Source organism: Protomyctophum bolini (assembly GCF_963924005.1).
Source record: "Protomyctophum bolini genome assembly, contig: SCAFFOLD_225, whole genome shotgun sequence".
NCBI lineage: Eukaryota > Metazoa > Chordata > Actinopteri > Myctophiformes > Myctophidae > Protomyctophum > Protomyctophum bolini.
The window spans coordinates 86,809-109,975 of NW_027665805.1; the positions used below are offsets into that span (position 1 = coordinate 86,809).

General features: G+C 36.9%; 2 protein-coding genes across 4 annotated transcripts; one reads left to right on the forward strand and one right to left on the reverse strand.

Annotated features, from left to right (window-relative positions):
* The first annotated feature begins 5,740 nt into the window (after window positions 1-5,740).
* On the forward strand, window positions 5,741-16,937 carry LOC308312152 (neurocan core protein-like). 3 transcript variants are annotated; one of them, XM_080794547.1, is made up of 5 exons: window positions 5,741-5,932; window positions 6,732-6,797; window positions 7,570-7,727; window positions 14,813-15,018; window positions 16,811-16,937. In XM_080794547.1, exons 3-4 carry the CDS (start codon window positions 7,592-7,594, stop codon window positions 14,929-14,931), a joined length of 255 nt encoding a protein of 84 aa, XP_080650673.1. In that variant the 5' UTR covers window positions 5,741-5,932; window positions 6,732-6,797; window positions 7,570-7,591; the 3' UTR covers window positions 14,932-15,018; window positions 16,811-16,937. The 3 variants fall into 3 exon arrangements, with proteins under 3 accessions (XP_080650673.1, XP_080650671.1, XP_080650672.1); XM_080794545.1 differs by lacking the exons at window positions 14,813-15,018; window positions 16,811-16,937 and adding an exon at window positions 12,424-13,740; XM_080794546.1 differs by lacking the exons at window positions 14,813-15,018; window positions 16,811-16,937 and adding an exon at window positions 12,427-13,740.
* LOC308312154 (extended synaptotagmin-2-like) lies at window positions 15,034-22,878 on the reverse strand (the record flags this gene model as incomplete). The annotated part of the gene is made up of 9 exons (XM_080794549.1): window positions 15,034-17,380; window positions 18,211-18,260; window positions 18,895-19,000; window positions 19,482-19,613; window positions 20,047-20,145; window positions 20,673-21,166; window positions 21,684-21,833; window positions 22,561-22,647; window positions 22,855-22,878. The coding sequence occupies 9 exons, from the start codon at window positions 22,876-22,878 to the stop codon at window positions 17,335-17,337; spliced, it is 1,188 nt and encodes a 395-aa protein (XP_080650675.1). The 3' UTR covers window positions 15,034-17,334.
* Window positions 22,879-23,167: the final 289 nt, after the last annotated feature.

Consider the following 23,167-nt stretch of genomic DNA (forward strand, 5'->3'; position numbering starts at 1 on the left):
TCATTTATTCATTCTTTAATTCATTATTCATTCTTTAATTCATTATTTTTTTATTCTTTATTTATTCATTTATTCATATATTTATTCATTTATTCATTTATTCATTTATTCATTTATTCATTTATTCATTCATTCATTCATTCATTCATTCATTCTTTAATTCATTATTTTTTTATTCTTTCATTCTTTCTTTCTTTCTTTCTTTCTTTCTTTCTTTCTTTATTCATTTATTCATTTTTTCATTTATTCATTTATTCATTCTTTAATTCATTATTTATTCATTTATTCATTTATTTATTAATTAATTCATTCATTCATTCATTCATTATTTATTTATTTATTCTTTCTTTCTTTCTTTCTTTCTTTCTTTCTTTCTTTATTCATTTATTCATTTATTCATTCTTTAATTCATTATTTATTCATTCATTCATTCATTCATTTATTCATTTATTCATTCATTCATTTATTCATTTATTCATTCTTTAATTCCTTATTCATTCTTTAATTCATTATTTATTTATTTATTCATTTATTCATTTATTCATTCATTCATTTATTCATTTATTCATTTATTCATTCTTTAATTCATTATTCATTCTTTAATTCATTATTCATTATTTAATTCATTATTTATTTATTCATTTATTTATTCTTTATTTATTCATTTATTCATTTATTCATTTATTCATTTATTCATTTATTCATTCTTTAATTCCTTATTCATTCTTTAATTCATTATTTATTTATTTATTCATTTATTCATTTATTCATTCATTCATTTATTCATTTATTCATTTATTCATTCTTTAATTCATTATTCATTCTTTAATTCATTATTCATTATTTAATTCATTATTTATTTATTCATTTATTTATTCTTTATTTATTCATTTATTCATTTATTCATTTATTCATTTATTCATTTATTCATTCTTTAATTCATTATTCATTCTTTAATTCATTATTTTTTTATTCTTTATTTTTTTATTTATTCTTTATTTATTCATTTATTCATTTATTCATTTATTCATTTATTCATTCTTTAATTCATTATTTATTCATTTATTCATTTATTAATTAATTCATTCATTCATTCTTTAATTCATTATTTATTTATTTATTCTTTCTTTCTTTCTTTATTCATTTATTCATTTATTCATTTATTCATTCTTTAATTCCTTATTCATTCTTTAATTCATTATTTATTTATTTATTCATTTATTCATTTATTCATTTATTCATTTATTCATTCTTTAATTCATTATTTATTTATTTATTTATTCATTTATTCATTTATTCATTTATTCATTTATTCATTCATTCTTTAATTCATTATTTATTTATTTATTTATTCTTTATTTATTCATTTATTCATTTATTCATTTATTCATTCTTTAATTCATTATTCATTATTTTTTTATTCTTTATTTATTCATTTATTCATATATTTATTCATTTATTCATTTATTCATTTATTCATTTATTCATTCATTCATTCATTCATTCATTCTTTAATTCATTATTTTTTTATTTTTTTATTCTTTCATTCTTTCTTTCTTTCTTTCTTTCTTTCTTTTTTTATTCATTATTTATTTATTTATTTATTTATTCATTTATTCATTTATTCATTTATTCATTTATTCATTTATTCATTTATTCATTTATTCATTTATTCATTCTTTAATTCATTATTTATTTATTTATTTATTTATTCATTTATTTATTTATTCATTTATTCATTTATTCATTTATTCATTCTTTAATTCATTTTTTATTTATTTATTTATTCTTTATTTATTCATTTATTCATTTATTCATTTATTCATTATTTAATTCATTATTCATTATTTTTTTATTCTTTATTTATTCATTTATTCATTTATTCATTTATTCATTTATTCATTTATTCATTATTTAATTCATTATTCATTATTTTTTTATTTTTTTATTCTTTCATTCTTTCTTTCTTTCTTTCTTTCTTTCTTTTTTTATTCATTTATTCATTTATTCATTTATTCATTTATTCATTTATTCATTTATTCATTCTTTCATTCATATATTCATATATTTCATATATATATATATATATTTCATATATATTCATATAATTCATTATTTATTTATTTATTTATTCATTTATTCATTTATTCATTTATTCATTTATTCATTCTTTAATTCATTATTCATTCTTTAATTCATTATTTTTTTATTCTTTATTTATTCATTTATTCATATATTTATTCATTTATTCATTTATTCATTTATTCATTTATTCATTTATTCATTCATTCATTCATTCATTCATTCATTCTTTAATTCATTATTTTTTTATTCTTTCATTCTTTCTTTCTTTCTTTCTTTCTTTCTTTCTTTATTCATTTATTCATTTTTTCATTTATTCATTTATTCATTCTTTAATTCATTATTTATTCATTTATTCATTTATTTATTAATTAATTCATTCATTCATTCATTATTTATTTATTTATTCTTTCTTTCTTTCTTTCTTTCTTTCTTTCTTTCTTTATTCATTTATTCATTTATTCATTCTTTAATTCATTATTTATTCATTCATTCATTCATTCATTTATTCATTTATTCATTCATTCATTCATTCATTCATTCATTCATTATTTAATTCATTATTTATTTATTTATTCTTTCTTTCTTTCTTTCTTTCTCTTTCTTTCTTTCTTTCTTTCTTTCTTTCTTTCTTTATTCATTTATTCATTTATTCATTTATTCATTTATTCATTCATTCATTCATTCATTCATTCTTTAATTCATTATTTTTTTATTTTTTTATTCTTTCATTCTTTCTTTCTTTCTTTCTTTCTTTCTTTTTTTATTCATTTATTCATTTATTCATTTATTCATTTATTCATTTATTCATTCATTCATTCTTTAATTCATTATTTATTCATTTATTCATTTATTAATTAATTCATTCATTCATTCATTCTTTAATTCATTATTTATTTATTTATTCTTTATTCATTTATTCATTTATTCATTTATTCATTTATTCATTTATTCATTTATTCATTATTTAATTCATTATTCATTCTTTAATTCATTATTTATTTATTTATTTATTCATTTATTCATTTATTCATTTATTCATTTATTCATTTATTCATTTATTCATTTATTCATTCTTTCATTCATATATTTATATATTTCATATATATATATATATATTTCATATATATTCATATAATTCATTATTTATTTATTTATTTATTCTTTCATTCTTTCTTTCTTTCTTTCTTTATTTCTTTCTTTATTCATTTATTCATTTATTCATTTATTCATTTATTCATTTATTCATTCTTTAATTCATTATTTTTTTATTCTTTCATTCTTTCTTTCTTTCTTTCTTTCTTTCTTTCTTTATTCATTTATTCATTTATTCATTTATTCATTTATTCATTTATTCATTCTTTAATTCATTATTTATTCATTTATTCATTTATTAATTAATTCATTCATTCATTCATTCTTTAATTCATTATTTATTTATTTATTCTTTATTCATTTATTCATTTATTCATTTATTCATTTATTCATTTATTCATTTATTCATTATTTAATTCATTATTCATTCTTTAATTCATTATTTATTTATTTATTTATTCATTTATTCATTTATTCATTTATTCATTTATTCATTTATTCATTTATTCATTTATTCATTTATTCATTCTTTCATTCATATATTTATATATTTCATATATATATATATATATTTCATATATATTCATATAATTCATTATTTATTTATTTATTTATTCTTTCATTCTTTCTTTCTTTCTTTCTTTATTTCTTTCTTTATTCATTTATTCATTTATTCATTTATTCATTTATTCATTTATTCATTCTTTAATTCATTATTTTTTTATTCTTTCATTCTTTCTTTCTTTCTTTCTTTCTTTCTTTCTTTATTCATTTATTCATTTATTCATTTATTCATTTATTCATTCTTTAATTCATTATTTATTCATTTATTCATTTATTTATTAATTAATTCATTCATTCATTCATTATTTATTTATTTTTTCATTCATTCATTCATTCTTTCTTTCTTTCTTTCTTTCTTTCTTTCTTCCTTCCTTCTTTATTTATTTATTTATTCATTCATTCATTCATTCATTCATTCATTCATTAATTCATTAATTCATTAATTCATTCATTCATTCTTTAATTCAATATTTATTTATTCTTTCATTCTTTCTTTATTTCTTTATTTCTTTATTTCTTTATTTATTTATTTATTTATTTATTTATTTATTTATTTATTTATTCATTCATTCATTCATTCATTCTTTAATTCATTATTTATTTATTCTTTCATTCTTTCTTTCTTTCTTTCTTTCTTTCTTTCTTTATTTATTCATTAATTCATTAATTCATTAATTCATTAATTCATTCATTATTTATTTATTTTTTCATTCATTCATTCATTCTTTCTTTCTTTCTTTCTTTCTTTCTTTCTTTCTTTCTTCCTTCCTTCTTTATTTATTTATTTATTCATTCATTCATTCATTCATTCATTCATTCATTCATTCATTCATTCATTCTTTAATTCAATATTTATTCTTTATTCATTATATATTTATTCTTTCTTTCTTTCTTTCTTTCTTTCTTTCTTTCTTTCTTTCTTTCTTTCTTTCTTTCTTTCTTTCTTTCTTTCTTTCTTTCTTTCTTTCTTTCTTTCTTTCTTTCTTTCTTTCTTTCTTTCTTTCCTTCATTCATTCATTCATTCATTCATTCATTCATTCATTCATTCATTCATTCATTATTTATTTATTCTTTCATTCATTCTTTCTTTCTTTCTTTCTTTCTTTCTTTATTTATTCTTTCATTCATTCTTTCTTTCTTTCTTTCTTTCTTTCTTTCTTTGTTCTTTCATTCTTTCTTTCTTTCTTTCGGACCAGAGACGGCCGAGATACGCCCGGGGACCCCTTCGCGGACCCCTTCGTTGACCCCCGCGGACCCCCACCCGGGCACGAGACCCACAGGGGCGGCCCCGGTCGCAACGAGATTCCCCCCATCCAAAACGGACCAGAGATGGCCAAGATACGCCCGGGGACCCCTTCGCGGACCCCCGCGGACCCCCGGACCCAGCCACTGTTGAGCAAGATTATGGTACACACATCACTCGCTCGCTCGCTCGCTCGCTCGCTCGCTCGCACGCACGCACGCACGCACGCACGCACGCACGCACGCACGTACGCATAACAGATAGTGTGCATAACAGATAGTCAGGGGAGACAGTGCTCAGTGCCTTTTGTTTGTTCCCTCAAAGCCGGTATTGAATATAACAGCATTGACTCAGCCAGGTGGAGAAGAAGAAGAAGAAGAAGAAGAAGAAGAAGAAGAAGAACAAATGCTTTCTGGTAAATCAAGTTTACCCAGGGTAACTGGACTAAAAAAAAAAAACAGTAATGCAATACAGTGAGGACATGAATAATAATTTGTCGGACCGCTGATTCGAACTGGCGACCTCTCGGTATCAAGACCGCTGCGCTATCGACTCGGCCACGGCTGCCCGTGGCTACAGAGACAGTACCATCAGGGGACCACAGGGTGGGGCCGTAGCCTAGCTATAGAGAACATTATGCCTTGATCCCGCAACTAGCTGGCTGATTGGCCAGGCCAGCATAGTCTGAGAGAGTCGGGAGCAGCAGGAGGGGGATTCCCCACAAAAAGTAAATAGAGGCGAGAAGAGACTGTCTTCTTAAACAATGGATGATGGAATGGATTTTATTTAGGTTTTGCAGCCTTCTTCAAAAGGTTAATTTGTTATGCTCCTCGCTCCTCGTCCGCAGTCTCGGATCTTGACCTGTGGCTGCGTACCCGGGCCGTTGAAACTCAAATGCGCTGCGTTATCCAGCAGACCAACGAGACTACGAAACCCAATGGAATTTTGGTAAGGTTCTTTTTCATTTTTTCCAGAGGGAGGTCAAAATATATTCTCAAATGTTAGGAAGGGACTACTGTTTGTTACGCTAAGATACAAGTTCTGTGTCCCGACCTGAAACTGACAGGTGGGTAATATCTCTATCTCTCTAGTGGATTCGTTTTTAGATCCATCATGTTCATTGTGTACTGTTAAAACACAACATCACTATATTGTTGTAACTGCCGGGGACACTTGCTGGTTTTATTTGTTTATTTACATTGCTTTGGGATATATTTATTTTGACACTTGTTGTACGTTTGGTCTACCTTTTATTTTGAAGTGCCCAGTGTAACAGAGTTAAATAGTTAGTTAAATTGAGTTGTTCATTTGCCCCTTATTGAGCAGTACCAGACATTGTTTTGTTGTTGCAAACTAAGATAATTTATATAGCACTTTGGTTCACTGCATATCACACTGTTTGTCCTAGTGGTGTTCCCGTAGCTGCCGCTCTGTATGTCCTAGTGGTGTTACCGTAGCTACCTCAGTGGATTCCGTGTTCCTATGAGGTGAGGCGGCTCTTTGAAAACGCTGTGATGTTATTTTAGGTTTTTGTTATGAAAGAGTGTTCATTTCAGCTGTAAATTGAAGCATACAGTGTCTAATATACATATGACGTTGGGTCATTATGATAATATTATCTGAGAGCAATGAATCTTTTTGTAAACAGCTTTTGGTTTATCACGGGGACTAGTGATGACGTCACGCAGTGTTATTCTTTTTGCACGAAAATAAAGTGAGTTTACTGTTTGTGTTGTGTTAACCACAGACAGTCTGAGGAAGCAGTGGACCAGTTCCAACTACAAATATGTGTTTTATTCGTCTGTTCTTACAGGTATGTGCTATATATATATTGTACCAACTATAACTTGTTATAATTTAATGTTTTGATGGTAGTTCTTCTGTGATTGCAAACTCAATGTTGAGCCCAGTATGCTGCTATGGTATTCTTATTTCAATATTGTATTTGTATTAAAGACCTCTTATAATAAAATTAAAACATGTATTAGACAGAGGCTAATGTTATTGGTTAGGCAAAAAGTATTGGACAGATAAGCTACTGTTATTGGTCAGGTTAAAAAAAGAGTGTTCAATAGCAGACCTAAAAGCACTACAAGCTTGAAAAATAGCAGATCTACGAGCTTGTAGGTCTGCTATTTTTTTAAACTGTCAGGATTTAAGACATTTTTGGAATCTGATCTCAGGTCAAAATGCATTAAAGAACCACCATTCTTCCGTGCGTATCATCTCTTTATAATAATACAAAATATATACAGGTTGGAAACAAAAACAACAAAAGGGGGAATTTACTCACGACCCATACAAATTGGTGTGCGACCCGCATATGGGTCCCTGTTTTGGGAAACTAAGGAATAGGGTTTGGGAAGCTCACTGACTTTAATGGAACATTAATGGAACATCTGCACTCTTAAGAGTGCAGATGGACCCATATCCATGTGTTCATGTGTACATTAACCTGTGAGGGTCCATTTGGTTCAAAACTATCACTCATTTTCCTTTCCTTTCCTTTGTTTAAATAACAATGCAGGATAACACATCGAAGAAGGTAAACTCATGAGCTACGTGTCCTCTCTCCCTCTCACCAGACACGGAGACATGTGACTACGGATGGCACAAGTTCCAGGGTCACTGCTACGCTACTTCCCCACCAGGAAGAGCTGGGACGCGGCTGAGAGGGAGTGTCGTGTCCATGGGGCCCACCTGACCAGCCTGCTGTCCCACGAGGAGCAACACTACGTCAACCGTACGTCCCACAAACGCTAATATGGTATCCGTTTCGCATTCGGGTTCTTGGAAACGCCCCCCAGCCACTGCGTTAGTTTCACTGAGGTTAGGTTTAGGTATGCTTTACTGAGGTTAGGTTTAGGTATAGTTTTACTGAGGTTAGGGTTAGGTATAGTTTGACTAGACTGTATATAGACGCCGCTAGACTGTATATAGACGGTGCTAGACTGTATATAGACGGTGCTAGACTGTATATAGACGCCGCTAGACTGTATATAGACGCGGCTAGACTGTATATAGACGCCGCTAGACTGTATATAGACGCGGCTAGACTGTATATAGACGCCGCTAGACTGTATATATAGACGCCGCTAGACTGTATATAGACGCCGCTAGACTGTATATAGACGCCGCTAGACTGTATATAGACACCGCTAGACTGTATATAGACGCCGCTAGACTGTATATAGACGCCGCTAGACTGTATATAGACGCCGCTAGACTGTATATAGACGCCGCTAGACTGTATATAGACGCCGCTAGACTGTATATAGACGGTGCTAGATATATAGACGGTGCTAGACTGTATATAGACGCCGCTAGACTGTATATAGACGCCGCTAGACTGTATATAGACGCCGCTAGACTGTATATAGACGCCGCTAGACTGTATATAGACGCCGCTAGACTGTATATAGACGCCGCTAGACTGTATATAGACGCGGCTAGACTGTATATAGACGCCGCTAGACTGTATATAGACGCGGCTAGACTGTATATAGACGCCGCTAGACTGTATATATAGACGCCGCTAGACTGTATATAGACGCCGCTAGACTGTATATAGACGCCGCTAGACTGTATATAGACGCCGCTAGACTGTATATAGACGCCGCTAGACTGTATATAGACGCCGCTAGACTGTATATAGACGCCGCTAGACTGTATATAGACGGTGCTAGATATATAGACGGTGCTAGACTGTATATAGACGCCGCTAGACTGTATATAGACGCCACTAGACTGTATATAGACGCCGCTAGACTGTATATAGACGCCGCTAGACTGTATATAGACGCCGCTAGACTGTATATAGACGCCGCTAGACTGTATATAGACCGTGCTAGACTGTATATAGACGGTGCTAGACTGTATATAGACGCCGCTAGACTGTATATAGACGCCGCTAGACTGTATATAGACGCCGCTAGACTGTATATAGACGCCGCTAGACTGTATATAGACGCCGCTAGACTGTATATAGACGGTGCTAGACTGTATATAGACGCCGCTAGACTGTATATAGACGCCGCTAGACTGTATATAGACGCCGCTAGACTGTATATAGACGCCGCTAGACTGTATATAGACGCCGCTAGACTGTATTTAGACGCCGCTAGACTGTATATAGACCGTGCTAGACTGTATATAGACCGTGCTAGACTGTATATAGACGGTGCTAGACTGTATATAGACGCCGCTAGACTGTATATAGACGCCGCTAGACTGTATATAGACGCCGCTAGACTGTATATAGACCGTGCTAGACTGTATATAGACGCCGCTAGACTGTATATAGACGCCGCTAGACTGTATATAGACGCCGCTAGACTGTATATAGACGCCGCTAGACTGTATATAGACGCCGCTAGACTGTATATAGACGCCGCTAGACTGTATATAGACGGTGCTAGACTGTATATAGACGCCGCTAGACTGTATTTAGACGCCGCTAGACTGTATATAGACCGTGCTAGACTGTATATATATAGACGGTGCTAGACTGTATATAGTATAATGTATATATTACTCTGATAGCTTGAGGCAGTTGCACTCACCTGGTTAGAAGCGTGACAAGGCTATGTGTCAGTCTTCTTTTACAGTGCTGAGAAGTCGTAATGAAGTCAAAACCTTTGATGTCAAAAAGTGGATTTTATTTAAGCGGCAATGTAGTTTTTGTTTGGAGAAACGTTTCCCAGAGGAGTTAGGTGACATTTTCATTGTGCAGGTGATCACCAGTGGCGTGCACAGACATTTAGTGAAAAAAGGGCACCATGTGCAGCGCGTGGAATTGATCAATGTCACCATGGTCCACATACTGTAAAAAAATAAACCCCAGACCCTTTTTTTTCTTCAAAAGGGCACATTTGAGGGAAAAGGGTGCTCTAGCACCCCGTAGTGTCTATCTGTGCACGCCACTGGTGATCACCTCCCGCCCACCCACTCACTCACAAACACGCACACACACACATGCACGTACGCACGCACGCACATACAGACGGATATATAAGTCACGTGTGCACTCAATAATACACAGAAATGATGATTATACGCAGAAATGCACTCTCACACAAAAACACAAAGACTGCAGTTGATTGTGTCCTTGTTGCAGTCATTCCACGAAACCGGTACGATTTGCAGTCCCTCTGACCTTCTAAGGTGTATTTTATCGATTGAGTCACCAAAAAATATTTTTAAAAGCTTTTTCCATCAATTTAAATGTTCCCTTTAATATTGTGAAGAAATTACATGGAATGTTCATGTCCCCAATGGACTTCGATGCAAGTGGACTTGAGATATGACAAAAATGTACAGAAATCCATAAATTATGTCATTCATAAAGCTATTGGTGCTTTATTGCCGGTCATGTTTAGTTTTTGAATAAATAGATGATTAATCATTAAAATAGCATTATATAGCTCTGTCACCCAATCACACTCAAACCTGTTACACAAGTCATTCTCCCCTCCATAACAATAATTAACTGGCCCTTTATTGTAGTGACCTTAGAGTATATATTAATCACCACAGGCAGCGTAGTGGCCATCTTGAGTAAAAATCACAATCCCGTTAATAACGAGGTTGACCTGTTATCATTTTCAACCCCGTTATTATATTATTCTATTTAAAAAGTACATACAAATATTAATTGAATGCCTGAGATGGGAAATTATGTTTTTCTGATAGCTATAAAGATGTCCTTAATATTGTGGGGTATTCAGGAAAGCAAAACCTTTCAGTCAACCTTTCAACAAACAAAAGGCCAAATCGTACCGGTTTCGTGGAATGACTGTTGAGAGGAACTGGGGAAGATAGTATAAACCTCTGTGTGTATTTCTATTTACGTCACAAAATATCCCCCAAAATCCTCTAATGTTGTAGGCCTAAACAAGCCATGGAGTGACAGACTATCAGATAGTTACGTGGCAGATCACAAAAGTGACACACATTTTGTGAAAGTGAGGACCAAAACACATCCATGAGTAAGACTAATGACAGAGAAACATTTGAAGAAAGAAGAAAAATATATACCTTCTAAATTATGCTCCGTCCCCTGGCATTGCTTTTGAAAACTGTTTGGTAATGGAAATACAAAGACAATACAATTTCAAGTCATAGTGAAACTTTAGCACATTAAAAGCTAAATGTGTGAAATTGTGCATGGCGGGATCTATTCTAACAAAGAGAGGCTTTGTGTAATTGTGTTACATTTCATGTTTAATTGTCTCCACTAGGCCGAAGGCATTGGGGGGGGGGGGGGGGGCACCCTATGTTTTGCACTCCGTCCGTGTGTGTGTTCGAGATGTAATCTCCGGCACCGTTGGCCCTGTCAATGCCAAAGTGTGCACATACACTCCCTGAGTGCCAACGAGGAACCTCTGCCTCTGTTATAGCGCCACAAGGAGGCCGACTTTTGTATCCTACAAATCGGTACACAGTATCTCTACTACAGGATTGGCCCATTTTGAAAAAAATGCCTCAAATTATGAACGCAGAGAGCAATTAGCCCTTCGCTAAGTCCCCCCCAACCGGTCCTTGTCCAATAGGCACGTTAGCAGCGAGGAGACAGGGGCAAGCTGTCCTTCTCCCCCATAGAGATGCATGTGAAATGACGGGATTTCTCCATATAAATAATCGATCATTTCAGTAGCAAGAGCATCAAAATGTCTTCTAAATCTGCAGTAGGCTATGCCCTGGACAAATTTGCATGACATTACTTAAATACCGTATACTAGAAATACGAGGACAATTACAGAGGGAGAAATCAACGTTTAACGACCACCCGACAGGTGTTTTCATGTTGCACGGTAAGACTACGGTCATTAGTATTCAGTTGTGTAACTTTCTCAACGTTAAGCCGTGTATTATGTTCAACAACACAGCCATGCAAAATAACATTGACAGCTATGAGATGGCGAAAGCTTGACCTGCATATATACTGTACTATAGAAACAGTTGCTAAACTATTTGGATTGGCATTGTACAATCGCTTTTTGGGGTGGGATTTAGTGAAGGGCTAATTTGCACACACATTCCTACTAGGCAGAGGAATAAATCCGACCACATTGTGGTCACATTGGCCTGTTATAGCGCCACCAGCAGGTGGACTTTTGCAAAACACATTTTAGGAACAAAATGCCTCAAATCATTACTTTGAATGTCAAAGGCGTCAGAGGAAATGGCACCCTTTTCACATTGGCCTATAGTGCCACCAGGAGGCCACGGTAACCTACCTGGCCTGGTGGAGACCTGTGCTCCGAGGAGCACTTCCCAGTATGATCAAGGTAGACGGACCATATGAGCCGTGTAGGCCAGCCTCTCCTGTATACTGTATAGCCACGCCTCAAACTGTGCCTGAATGGCTGGAGGTGTTCCACAGATGGAGGACCTGCATTTAGACTAAACTAATCCCTCTGCTCTCACATACTCAAAAGCAGATGCAAGAGAAGATAAGAGTGCTGGCAGACACCTCATCATACAAATTGGCCTCACCATCCATAAAGGAAAGACAAAAGTCCTCAAGGTCAACACAACACACAGAGATCCAGTGACACTAGAGAGGGAACAGCACTTGAGGAAGTAAAAGCCTTCACATACTTAGGCAGTGTCATAGACAGTCAGGGCGGCACGGATGCAGACGTCAGAGCCAGAATCGGCAAGGCAAGAGGCGTATTCATCCAACTGAAGACCATTTGGAGCTCCAAACAAATCAGCCAGCGGACAAAGCTCAGACTCTTCAGCTCAAACGTCAAGCCAGTACTATTGTACGGATCAGACAGAGACGTGGAGGACAACAAAGGCAACAACAATGAAGGTGCAAACGTTCATTAACAGCTGCCTGAGGAGAATCCTGAGCCTCCGCTGGCCAGACACCATCAGCAATAACGACCTCTGGCAGAGAGCGAGGCTACCACCAGTGGAAGAGGAGATTAAGAGAAGAAGGTGGGGATGGATAGGCCACACACTCCGGAAGCCCAATACCAGCATACCGTTTGTTTTCCCCCCTCACTGTATATGTTTCTTTTCCCTTTTTACCTCCTTTATGATGAATTCCTGTTCTGTTCTTTGGCTATATAGAAGTGTATATTTGTACGTCTCTAAATGTTTTGATGAATTGAACAAGGTGGACCCTCTTGAAAACAAGTGTAATGCTTTATTGGGTCGTCCACTCACAGTTAACAGTCTTTTTGTATTCAGTTGTGCTTGAAATGTACTGCAAACTGTTAATAAATATTTCAATCAATCAAAAGTTGCTGAACATTACTACATTCAAAATGTGGCACGTAGAGCAAACTACATTGGCTTTAAATCAAACCTCTCTTACGGTCCCTCTCTGGTAGCAAAAACAGGAGAATAACTCAAATGAATTGGACAGTCAACTAGTGCTGCACCATTCTTCACACAATGAGATGGCATACTGTAGGTGTCTGAATCTTGATCGCAATCTTTTTCGATTAATTGGGCAGCACTACAGGAGGCTACTCTTGAAAAGAGAACATCTGGGAAGGCCTGCTGTGGGCCCAATTATCAGCTGATGCAGATACATACAAGAAATTAATCATTGAAACATACTAGCTTGAATTTATTTAGCGCTTCTCTCTGGCATTAGACCCCACAGACAGGCAAACACGGCTGCATAATAATGACATTAATAGTGGGTGTTATTGTCATTTGGGTGTTTCTGCGTGCCAGCATGAAGTTAGTAAGTTACACACTTAAAACACACCCTCTATTAATTAATGTCATTTTCAGCTGTGTTTATACCGGTATATATTATATATATATATATATATATATATATATATATATATATATATATATATATATATATATATACGGCATTGAGTGGGTCATCCACCACGCCTCTTCAAATTGACATAGTATGGTGGAGAAAGAAAGTAAATTGAGGGGATTGCATGACTCATCTTCAGCTGGCAAACCAGTTTTCCTTTTTTCCCTGGTATTTTTTAGGATGTCTACTTCAGTAAAGAGACAGGAAACTGAGGGCAGAGAGAGGGGGTGGACATGCAACACACAGTTCTCCAGATAGAATCGAATCAGAAACGTTGCAGTTACTATATATATATATATATATATATATATATATATATATATGTATGTCAGAATGCCATATATATATATATATATGGCATTCTGACTCACAATTTAACCATTTAGCAGACGCTCTTAATCCAGAGCGATTTACAGTGAACAAGAACACATGGTATGCATCAAATACATAAAAACAATAGTCATCAATCATAACTAAGCTAAGAACCTAACAAATCCTACATTCTAACAGTAGAATATCTGTACAATGAAACTATGAGTATACACTAGAGTGCTATCTAAATGACATGATTTGATGTCTGCTACGGGCTAAGATGGTGTCTGAAGAGGTGGGTTTTCAGACTACAAACAGAAGATTGGGAGTGAGTCTGCAGTTCTGATTGCAATGGAAAGTTCATTCCATAGTTTTTGAGCCAGAAGGGAAGATTCTGGGACAGCGTTTTTAGTGAATGTTCTGCCAGCTTCCCTGTGTTGGCTGATCGGAGTGCACGGTGGGGTTTTATAGAGTCCGATCAGACTTTGAAGATACCTATGGGGGTGCCATACCTTTGGATGCTTTGAAGACCAGCATCAGAGTTTTGTACTACCAACTGGGAGCCAATGGAGGGACTCACTGTTCACTCAGCCCATGGTGTTTCCAGTGACCAAGTGACGTTAGAGGCCCTTCCCTCTTTCAATTTAGTAGGTCTACATCGCAACATCCTGAGTATTAGTTTAAGTGTGAGTGTGTATTGACTTGGTCATTATTTCCAGTGTGTTTCTTCATGTCAGGGTCACCTGGGTATAGTGGCGAAGTCACAAGCCAGGATATGAGTCCTCTCCTCTTCCTCCAGCGCTCTCTGTCCACCTTTCAGGAGTGCAGCTCTGGTTGAGTGCCTCTTGAGCTGGTCTACATCAGGTCCGAGGTGGAGGCAGGCAGCAAGCTCAGGTCAAGAGGGATGCAGATCAGTGGAGAAAAGGTGAATAATACATGATCTCTGTGAAATATATACGTTGTACGTACGCGTTTAATAAATGATGCATCCAAAGCACTTTACAATGTGCACTGTATGTGCACCAATGGCATTTCACAACTTGCATTGTTCCCAACTTGCATCACCGATCTGACCATATTTCCATAAGCATGTATGGAGAAGCGCCGATCCAACCCATATGCCCTATAGGGCATAAAAGGGACAAAAAGCTGGTATTTAAAAAGAAGTCTGTAAAAAACTAAAAGGTACAGCTTGATGCTGCTTGTCCAGCAAAAGCTCTTTAATTGTTTAAAAGACATTGAAGGAGACATTTTCAAATCATAGCATTTTGTTTCAGCATTCTTTTTAAATATCTGGGTCATGTGAATTTAAGGCACAAAGATAAATTAAGTTCAACAGAGAAGACAAACCGTACATGAGCACATATTTGAACTCCAGACATGATTTTTTTCCTTTCCATTGGCTTTTGCATATTGTTACGTTTATAAAAAATAAAAAATAAAGAACAACACAATAACAAAACAGACATTGCTACCCACAGTCAGACAGCAGGACGTACTCAAACTGAAGTACTGTCTCAAACTGAGAAACAGACTAGTGGACTGTTTAACCATTTAAGACCCTACACAATTTGTGTGACAAACAGAATAGCAGATCTACAAGCCTGCAAGACGTCAACAAGTAACGCATTATGAGCTTGTAGATCTATATAAATAAAGTGTGAATATGTTGGGCTATAATGACATGCCCAAAATAGGGACAGCATGTTGAAAGTGGTTAAAGCCTCTTCTCCTTATCGACACATTGTGAGCTTGTAGATCTGCTACTTTTGGTGTGGGATAGCATCGTACGACGGAGTTTAAAACCAGGCTTTAGTCATGACCTGTGATCTTTACCACACACCAAAAGCCGTTAGTGTCGTTTTGACATGTTTAGGACAGAACAGACAACGCCTCTGCTGAACAATGGCACGTCGATGTAGACAATATAAAATACTTTAATGATAAACTGATGTTAATAAACTCTAAGTAAACTAGTGAATATAGTTTTAAACTGAAGCAGCTCTCTCCGTTTCATATCGATATGTGCATTTACATTACAAATGTGAACAAATCCCTTTCAAAATCAAACTCTGGGACTTTGTGTTTGTTTCCAGACGTTTCTTTTTCTTCTGGAAAGTATAGCGTTGAATAAGCAGTGATGTGTAATATGACGTGCACATGTATGTACAGGAAAGATAAGCGCATGAGGAATTAAGACTGGCTTTTAACGAACTGTCAACTGCCCATTCATGATGATAGTGGTGGAGTTTACATTTCAACTCGATTTCAAGTCGATTGAAAATGTGGACGACGTGCAGATTGGGACCAACAAACCGATTTTTGTCCAAGAACGCACGATCCCTAAACATTAAAACAACAAAGACATAGAACAAAGATGTGCAAACATTCATACATTTTTGGTTTTAAAAAAAAAGAAAAGAAAAAGGGAAGCCCCGCCCCATACGAGTGATAAAATGAAATATGCGTCTCTTTGGTGACAGACATTTTTCTCCTTTTCAAACTTGTCCACAGTCCTGCGTCAACATTGGAAATTGTATGAATCATGTTCATAAAAAAAAGACAAAACAAGCAAAACAAACATGTCTTTCATGTCCTTTCTAAACCATACCATCTTGCCAATGTACAAATTCATCAAGAATTATATATATATATAAAAAAATTACAAATATCCATATTGTTTTTGTTGACCAAACACCTCCCTCTCTTGTTTCTAGAATAAACCCTCCCGCCCATCTCTTCTCATTATACATATTTACAAGGCTGTCGTTTCTTCCAGTCGGTCAAGACAGAAAACTGCACCTTAAAAACAAGAGCAAGAAAAATAGTATTCTCTCTACGGTTCTTAATTAGAGCCTCTACAAATAGTATGTATGTTGCACTTTTAAATACTTTTTACTTCATCTGTATACACATTATACTGCATACTCACGCACATAGAGTACACAATCGTCTTAATTAGCATGTGTAAGCTCTAGAGTAGATGTTACTGTGCATGTGTGAATATTATATCTAATATACTTTATATTATACTCCCTTTACTCTATCAAACTATCATTTCTTAAAGGGGAAGACTGCATTATTCGTGACTGGAAGGTTATTATATCCATTGTACAGTAGATTCCGATGGCACCGTGTGGAGAAGCAGCAGTCACTAATAGTAGTTTTCTCTCCAGACAGGACGGGGAGAAGTATTGAAGTGATGAAGATGAGGAATTCATCTATAGAGGATTGGGTTCCTCTATAGTTGGTGAGGCTTGGAAAGGCCATCCTCACTCAGGTCATACCTGGAGGACAAAGATACAGGGATTACAGGCGTATTGTAATGTAACTACAATGTATAGAAGAACATAAAAAAGAAGAAAAAAAATGTAAATGAACGAGCAATAAATCATTTTTTTTGTTAGAACTGACATTGTCTAATAATATGGTTTCAGTGATGAATTGCAGAAAATAGAATTGTCCTGGTTTGAAGGTCTGCTGTGGTCAGGGTGCTGTGCTGTCATGGGGCATGGGTACTGTTTGAAGGTCTGCTGTGGTCAGGGTGCTGTGCTGTCATGGGGCATGGGTACTGTTTGAAGGTCTGCTGTGGTCAGGGTGCTGTGCTGTCATGGGGCATGGGTACTGTTTGAAGGTCTGCTGTGGTCAGGGTGCTGTGCTGTCATGGGGCATGGGTACTGTTTGAAGGTCTGCTGTGGTCAGGGTGCTGTGCTGTCATGGGGCATGGGTACTGTTTGACGGATGTTTTGTTTGTTTCGTCTCTGTATCCGTCTGCTTTTCATTTTCAATTCTTATTGATCCTGTATTGATCATGTATGTTTCAGTTTGTCTTGTTTCTTTTGTTGTTTTTTCTTTGGGGTCTATTTTGAACTTTGTATATGTGGGTTTACTAGAGGAAGCTGTCATTGCCATTATTTAGACTCCTGATTTGAATGCTTCTGTAAAAAAAACCCCAATAAACAAAGTTGTAAAAAGATGAAAAAAATGTAATTGTCTCATGACAATACCCGAGCATCCACATGCACTATAAAGCTCTCAAAGTCAAAGTCATACGATTTGTCACACACGTTATACACGTGTGTCCATCATGAGGTTGTGAGCCTCGTTGCAGACTTACCATTGAGTCCAGCCCTTGGAGATCTCATCACTGGTCAGGTCCACCAACACCTGATGGAGAGACACGGAACATGAAGGAAATACCAGGAGACATGTTTATCAATGGAGGATTCATAGATATAGCAGTGGTTCTCAAAGTGAGGTCCAGGCACCATACAGGTCTAGGTCTGTAACTCTAAAACTGCACAGATGGAACCAAATGGACCCAATTTGTACGCCGTCAGTTATGGGGTCTTTGAAATTAAAACGTTTAAGAACCACTGAAGAATAATAGGAACAGGGTGGATTGGTGAGATGTGACAAAAAAAAGAGGGGAACAGGATAAACTAGAAGAAATGCCCCTCAGGGCACAGGTCTCCACCAGGATAATAGCATTTGTGATGTTTGTTTGTAATATAAACTAATTTCTTCCTCTGCCTAGTGGGAATGTGCATGCATAAGGGAGATCGGCTCTACACGGACGAACACACACACACACACACACACACACACACACACACACACACACACACACACACACACACACACACACACACACACACACACACACACACACACACGCGCCTTTGGCTGGTGGAGACAAAGATAATGACGCAGAAAAGAACAGCCGGGCTTCTGCATGAATGATAATAAAAAAATAAGCTGGAGAAGGGAGATGAAAAGGTCAGAGAAGTCAGGTCTGTACCTTTCCCAGAAGTCCTTTGTGTTTGGACAGCAGACCTCCTCCATTTTTCACCGCCACATCCAGAGTTCTCCTGTGGAGCTCCACTATTGATACGCTGAACTCAAATCTGATGGAGAGAGAACGAATGGTCAATAGATGGTGGATGACAGACAAACTAATCTCTCAGGAACACATTCCGAGCTGTGCTACTGAATCCGTCAGCAGGGGCATTCGGAATGTGTATACATTGTTGTTAGTGGGAATGAAAACATAGGCGCCCCCCACCAGAAGAGGAGGGCTGAAGGGCAGACCAAATGGGCCAACAAACAAACAAACAGCAAAGGGCACTGTTTTCCCTTTGTTGGCCGATGGGTTCCCAGATTGCAGACAAACAAACGGAGTGAGTGCCTTTACATGCACACTAACGCACCGATTCCACCCAGATTAAAGCAATATTCTGATTAATAATGACCCTCATGACAGACCAACAAATGAAATAAGATGCAGGGGGGACAAGAGAGTTACATGATAAAAGTCAACCTGAGGGCATTTATCAAACGCTACATTGACTCGCGTGTGTAAACCAAAGCAGTTTACAATTAACTCACATCTGGTCGTAAACAGGGTTAAGTGTCTTCTTGTGAGTGTGAGTTTTCCTCCTTCCAGACCGCCGTTTGTCAGGCAGGAGATAGAGGCGCACGTAAGGGTCTGAGCCATGGTCTGTGAATGCTATGAGGTTCCTGTGGATGGGAAGGTGAAAGGACAGAATTTAGATTAAAATGGTATAGCCTCTACTGTGCCAAGTGGATTACTTGTAACTGGTATAGTAAGGTAACATGACAACTGAATAGAATAGAGTAGAATATAATATTATAAAATATAAATTACCTATCATATTCCTGTATACAGTTATTCTATTGTGAGGGCATGTGAACATCCGACATGAAACTTCACATTCTGTGTGTCGAGATCTCATTCTAAAAGGGCACTGGAAAATGTCTAGCCATAAAAACATTTAGAGCTGCCTAGTTATACAACTACATGATTGTCATTCAGGATAAAAACTGTCTAACTTGCCCTGTTTACACCAAACCTTCCGTTTAGTATTTTTTATTTGAACTAAGTTGAAGTAAATTACATTTAGTGAAAAGAGCTCTTCCTGTTGCGTCCTACCTGCAGGCATGCACCACTACTATCAGCTTGTTCCTCTGGGGGCTGTGTCTCACCGTCAGCTGGACCTCTCCCAGAGGGAAGTAACTGGGTCCTGAACCACTGGGAGAGAGAGAGAGAGACAGAATTTAATTGGACTGACTAAAACATCCAGATACAATAGACATCATCTTTCTGGCCTTGACAGCCCATTCATCCAAACCGAAAAGTCCTGTCTCACCAACATTGCAGCTGTACGAAAAGCTTGAATTATCCTCTTTCTATCTGCAAAGTTTTTGTTTCATAAAAATCCACCATAGAAACGTTATGAGCTACTTTCTGTCAAGAAATGCCCTGCATTTGATTATTTTTCCAAGTGTCAGAGTTTGGAAGTGCTTGTTTTCAATAACACAACATTTTGCTGCCTCCTGCATTATGTGACATTTAGAAACGCAGGACGGTTGAGTGATTTCCAACCAGAGCTTCCAAACTCCAACACTGCTCAATGTTTTGGGAACTATTCACAAAAACGAATTTCACCCACTTTTATTTTACTTAACTGTGATGTTGGGCAATTTATTTATCCATGCTATTAGTGGGGAAAATGCACTGTGTAACCCCCACTTCAGTATGTAAAGAGCCCTCCTTACTTCTGCAGCTGCCGTAGCCTCTGCTGGAGCTCCTGTGTGGCGTAGGGGTTGGATATGTCTGAGGCGATGCTGGGCGTGGGCTCCTTAACCATCATGCCTCCTCCTCCGGACAGGTACTGCTGGGAGCCCGAGATAGCCAGGTTGGACATGCTCCTCCCTGCTTCACTCAAACCTCCACTCACCCCTCCTCCTCCTCCTCCTCCTCCTCCGCCTCCGGCACTCGGCCCGTCGCTCAGGCCTCCGAGGGAGCTGGAGACCTCCTGAGACTCCCCTGCTCCTGGAGGGTGGTGGTTGTTGAGGAGGAGGTCCTGGGCGGAGGCCGACGAGGAGCGGGGCGGGTGGGAGGAGGGAGGCGGGGGATGGGGGGGCTCCGAGGGGACAGAGGGACGGGGCGCGGGGGTGGAACTGGAGCTGGCCGAGCTCGCCTTGCGAACTTGCACAGACGAGGGGGCGGCGTCGGCCGAGGACGTGTCCTTGTCCTGAACACACAACACCTGCGAGGAGGCAGACCAAGGTGGAGGGTTAAGGTCATTATTCAAACCTTTATTTACCGCTTTGACTCTGTATTCGTCAAACCTGTACATTAGTTTGCTGAGCTCTCATGCCATTTTTCAGCATGGTCCTGTAAAGAATGGCCTCAGCCTTCTCTTGTTGGACAGTGAGCAACGGTCACCCCAGTTCAGAAAGAGCAGAAAGCTACATTTATTATTACCCGTACTGTCCCGAATATAAGATGACTCTGATTATAAGACGACCCCCGTTTTTCAAGACTCATTTGTGGAAAAATAACATTGAATGTCAAATAATCTAGTCCCCCATTAGAATACGACCCCATTTTTTGGGGATATTTCTATTGGAGAAAAAAAAGTATTCTTATATTCAGGCCAATACGGTAATTTACAGTTGAGAGTTTATACCATGCTTTAATCAAGTTTTTCCATGTGCTATCAAAACTACATCTACAGTATTCAAATAAAACAAGCACAGGTTGTCAACCACAGTGCAATTGACCTTAAGCGCCATCTTCATCTTGAGAGTACAGCTGGGTCCAGAGTTCTTGAGAGGGAAGCGCTGAGTGAGAGTCATGTCCTCTGCCTCCAGCAGACGAGTCAGAGGCACAGTCAGCTTTCCCAGAGAGCACTCGTGCTTTTCATCCTTCACCTGAGAGACGTTACAAAACACTCGGTCATTCTCCTCAACAACGTTCACAAAAATGAGCATATTCCACTCAACTCAACAAAAGAAAGGGGAGAGAAATAGAGAAAGACTAAATGGGGTCAGAAAATGTCAACATGTCCTCTTATGCCACAGTCCCATGAGCACCCCCTAAGTGCCGTTTCCCATTGGCATCTGACACAATCACACAATGGCCACTTTACTCTTATGGTTCATTCAGAGGACAAACGCACGATAGTGGATGGATGGTGCTTAACCCATTCTGGACGGGAACCCCTTTAGGGGTTCTTGTTGCTATGTACAGTAAATAGCCACATTTGTAATATACAGTATATATCTGTTATTTGTATTTTTTTTTTAGAAAACTTAGGTCAGTTTTTAGAAGGCGTTTTTAGAATCGTCCTCAGTCCTAAAATGGGTAAATGTTTAATTACCGTCAGGTGCAATTAATCCAACTAGAAAGTTTGCACCACTGCCACGATTTGACCAGACAGCGGACTGATCATTCACACTCTCATTAATAACACCGCATCGATGCTCAGTTTATACTCCGTCATAGGACGGAGTGCATGATGAAAATAGCAGATTCCACAAGCATTGTGATTTGCCATCTTTGGTTGCGACGACTGCACTGTATGATGGTATTCAAATCAGGCTTCAGAAGCAGATGCAGAAGCAGAAAAAAATAATAAAATCAGATAAAGTGTCACACCTCGACCTCCAGCTCCTGGCTTTTAGGGTTGTGGATAAGGAAGGTGAAAGCTTCTTCCCAAACCGGTTCATTGGTCTTGTATCTGGTCTGATGGATGGACAGAGAAACACAGCGTAGTAGCAGGTTAGTGGCAAAAGATAAACTGTCAGCACTGTTATTATTCATATGATGCTGTGCGGTATCTGACGTACAGGATGTATATACTTTGTATGTACCAGCTTTTGGCTAGCAGCCTAATAGGCGATTCACACCGAGACGGACTGAATCCGTTTCATTGGAACAGTTTCCGAATACGGTTGCCCGGTCCCCGATGGCCATGATTCACATTGCCCGAGATTCAACAGCGCACCCGGGTTACCGGGTACACTTGCATAACACACTTTAATCCTCCAGATGGCGGTGTGCTTGATGGCTGGCTGGCACTGACACTGACCATCAACAGTCTCCAATAAATCCAGACACACTGCATTGCATTGCCTCTTTGCCGTTATACTACTTCACTGTCAGCCTGCCTGCTAATCACTGTCAGTCAGTTCTGTGCTCCAGTGTCGTGCTTGATATTAGTTCGCTATGGTTTACTTTGGAAACTATGCCAAGCAAAGCCCAA

What these genes read in the sequence shown, in the direction of transcription:
- LOC308312152 (XM_080794545.1), top strand. Translation starts at nt 7,592, where the DNA reads ATGGCACAAGTTCCAGGGTCACTGCTACGCTACTTCCCCACCAGGAAG. An exon ending in GGAGCAACACTACGTCAACC is followed by an intron (nt 7,728 to 12,423) that starts GTACGTCCCACA and finishes CATACTCAAAAG; the next exon opens with CAGATGCAAGAGAAGATAAG.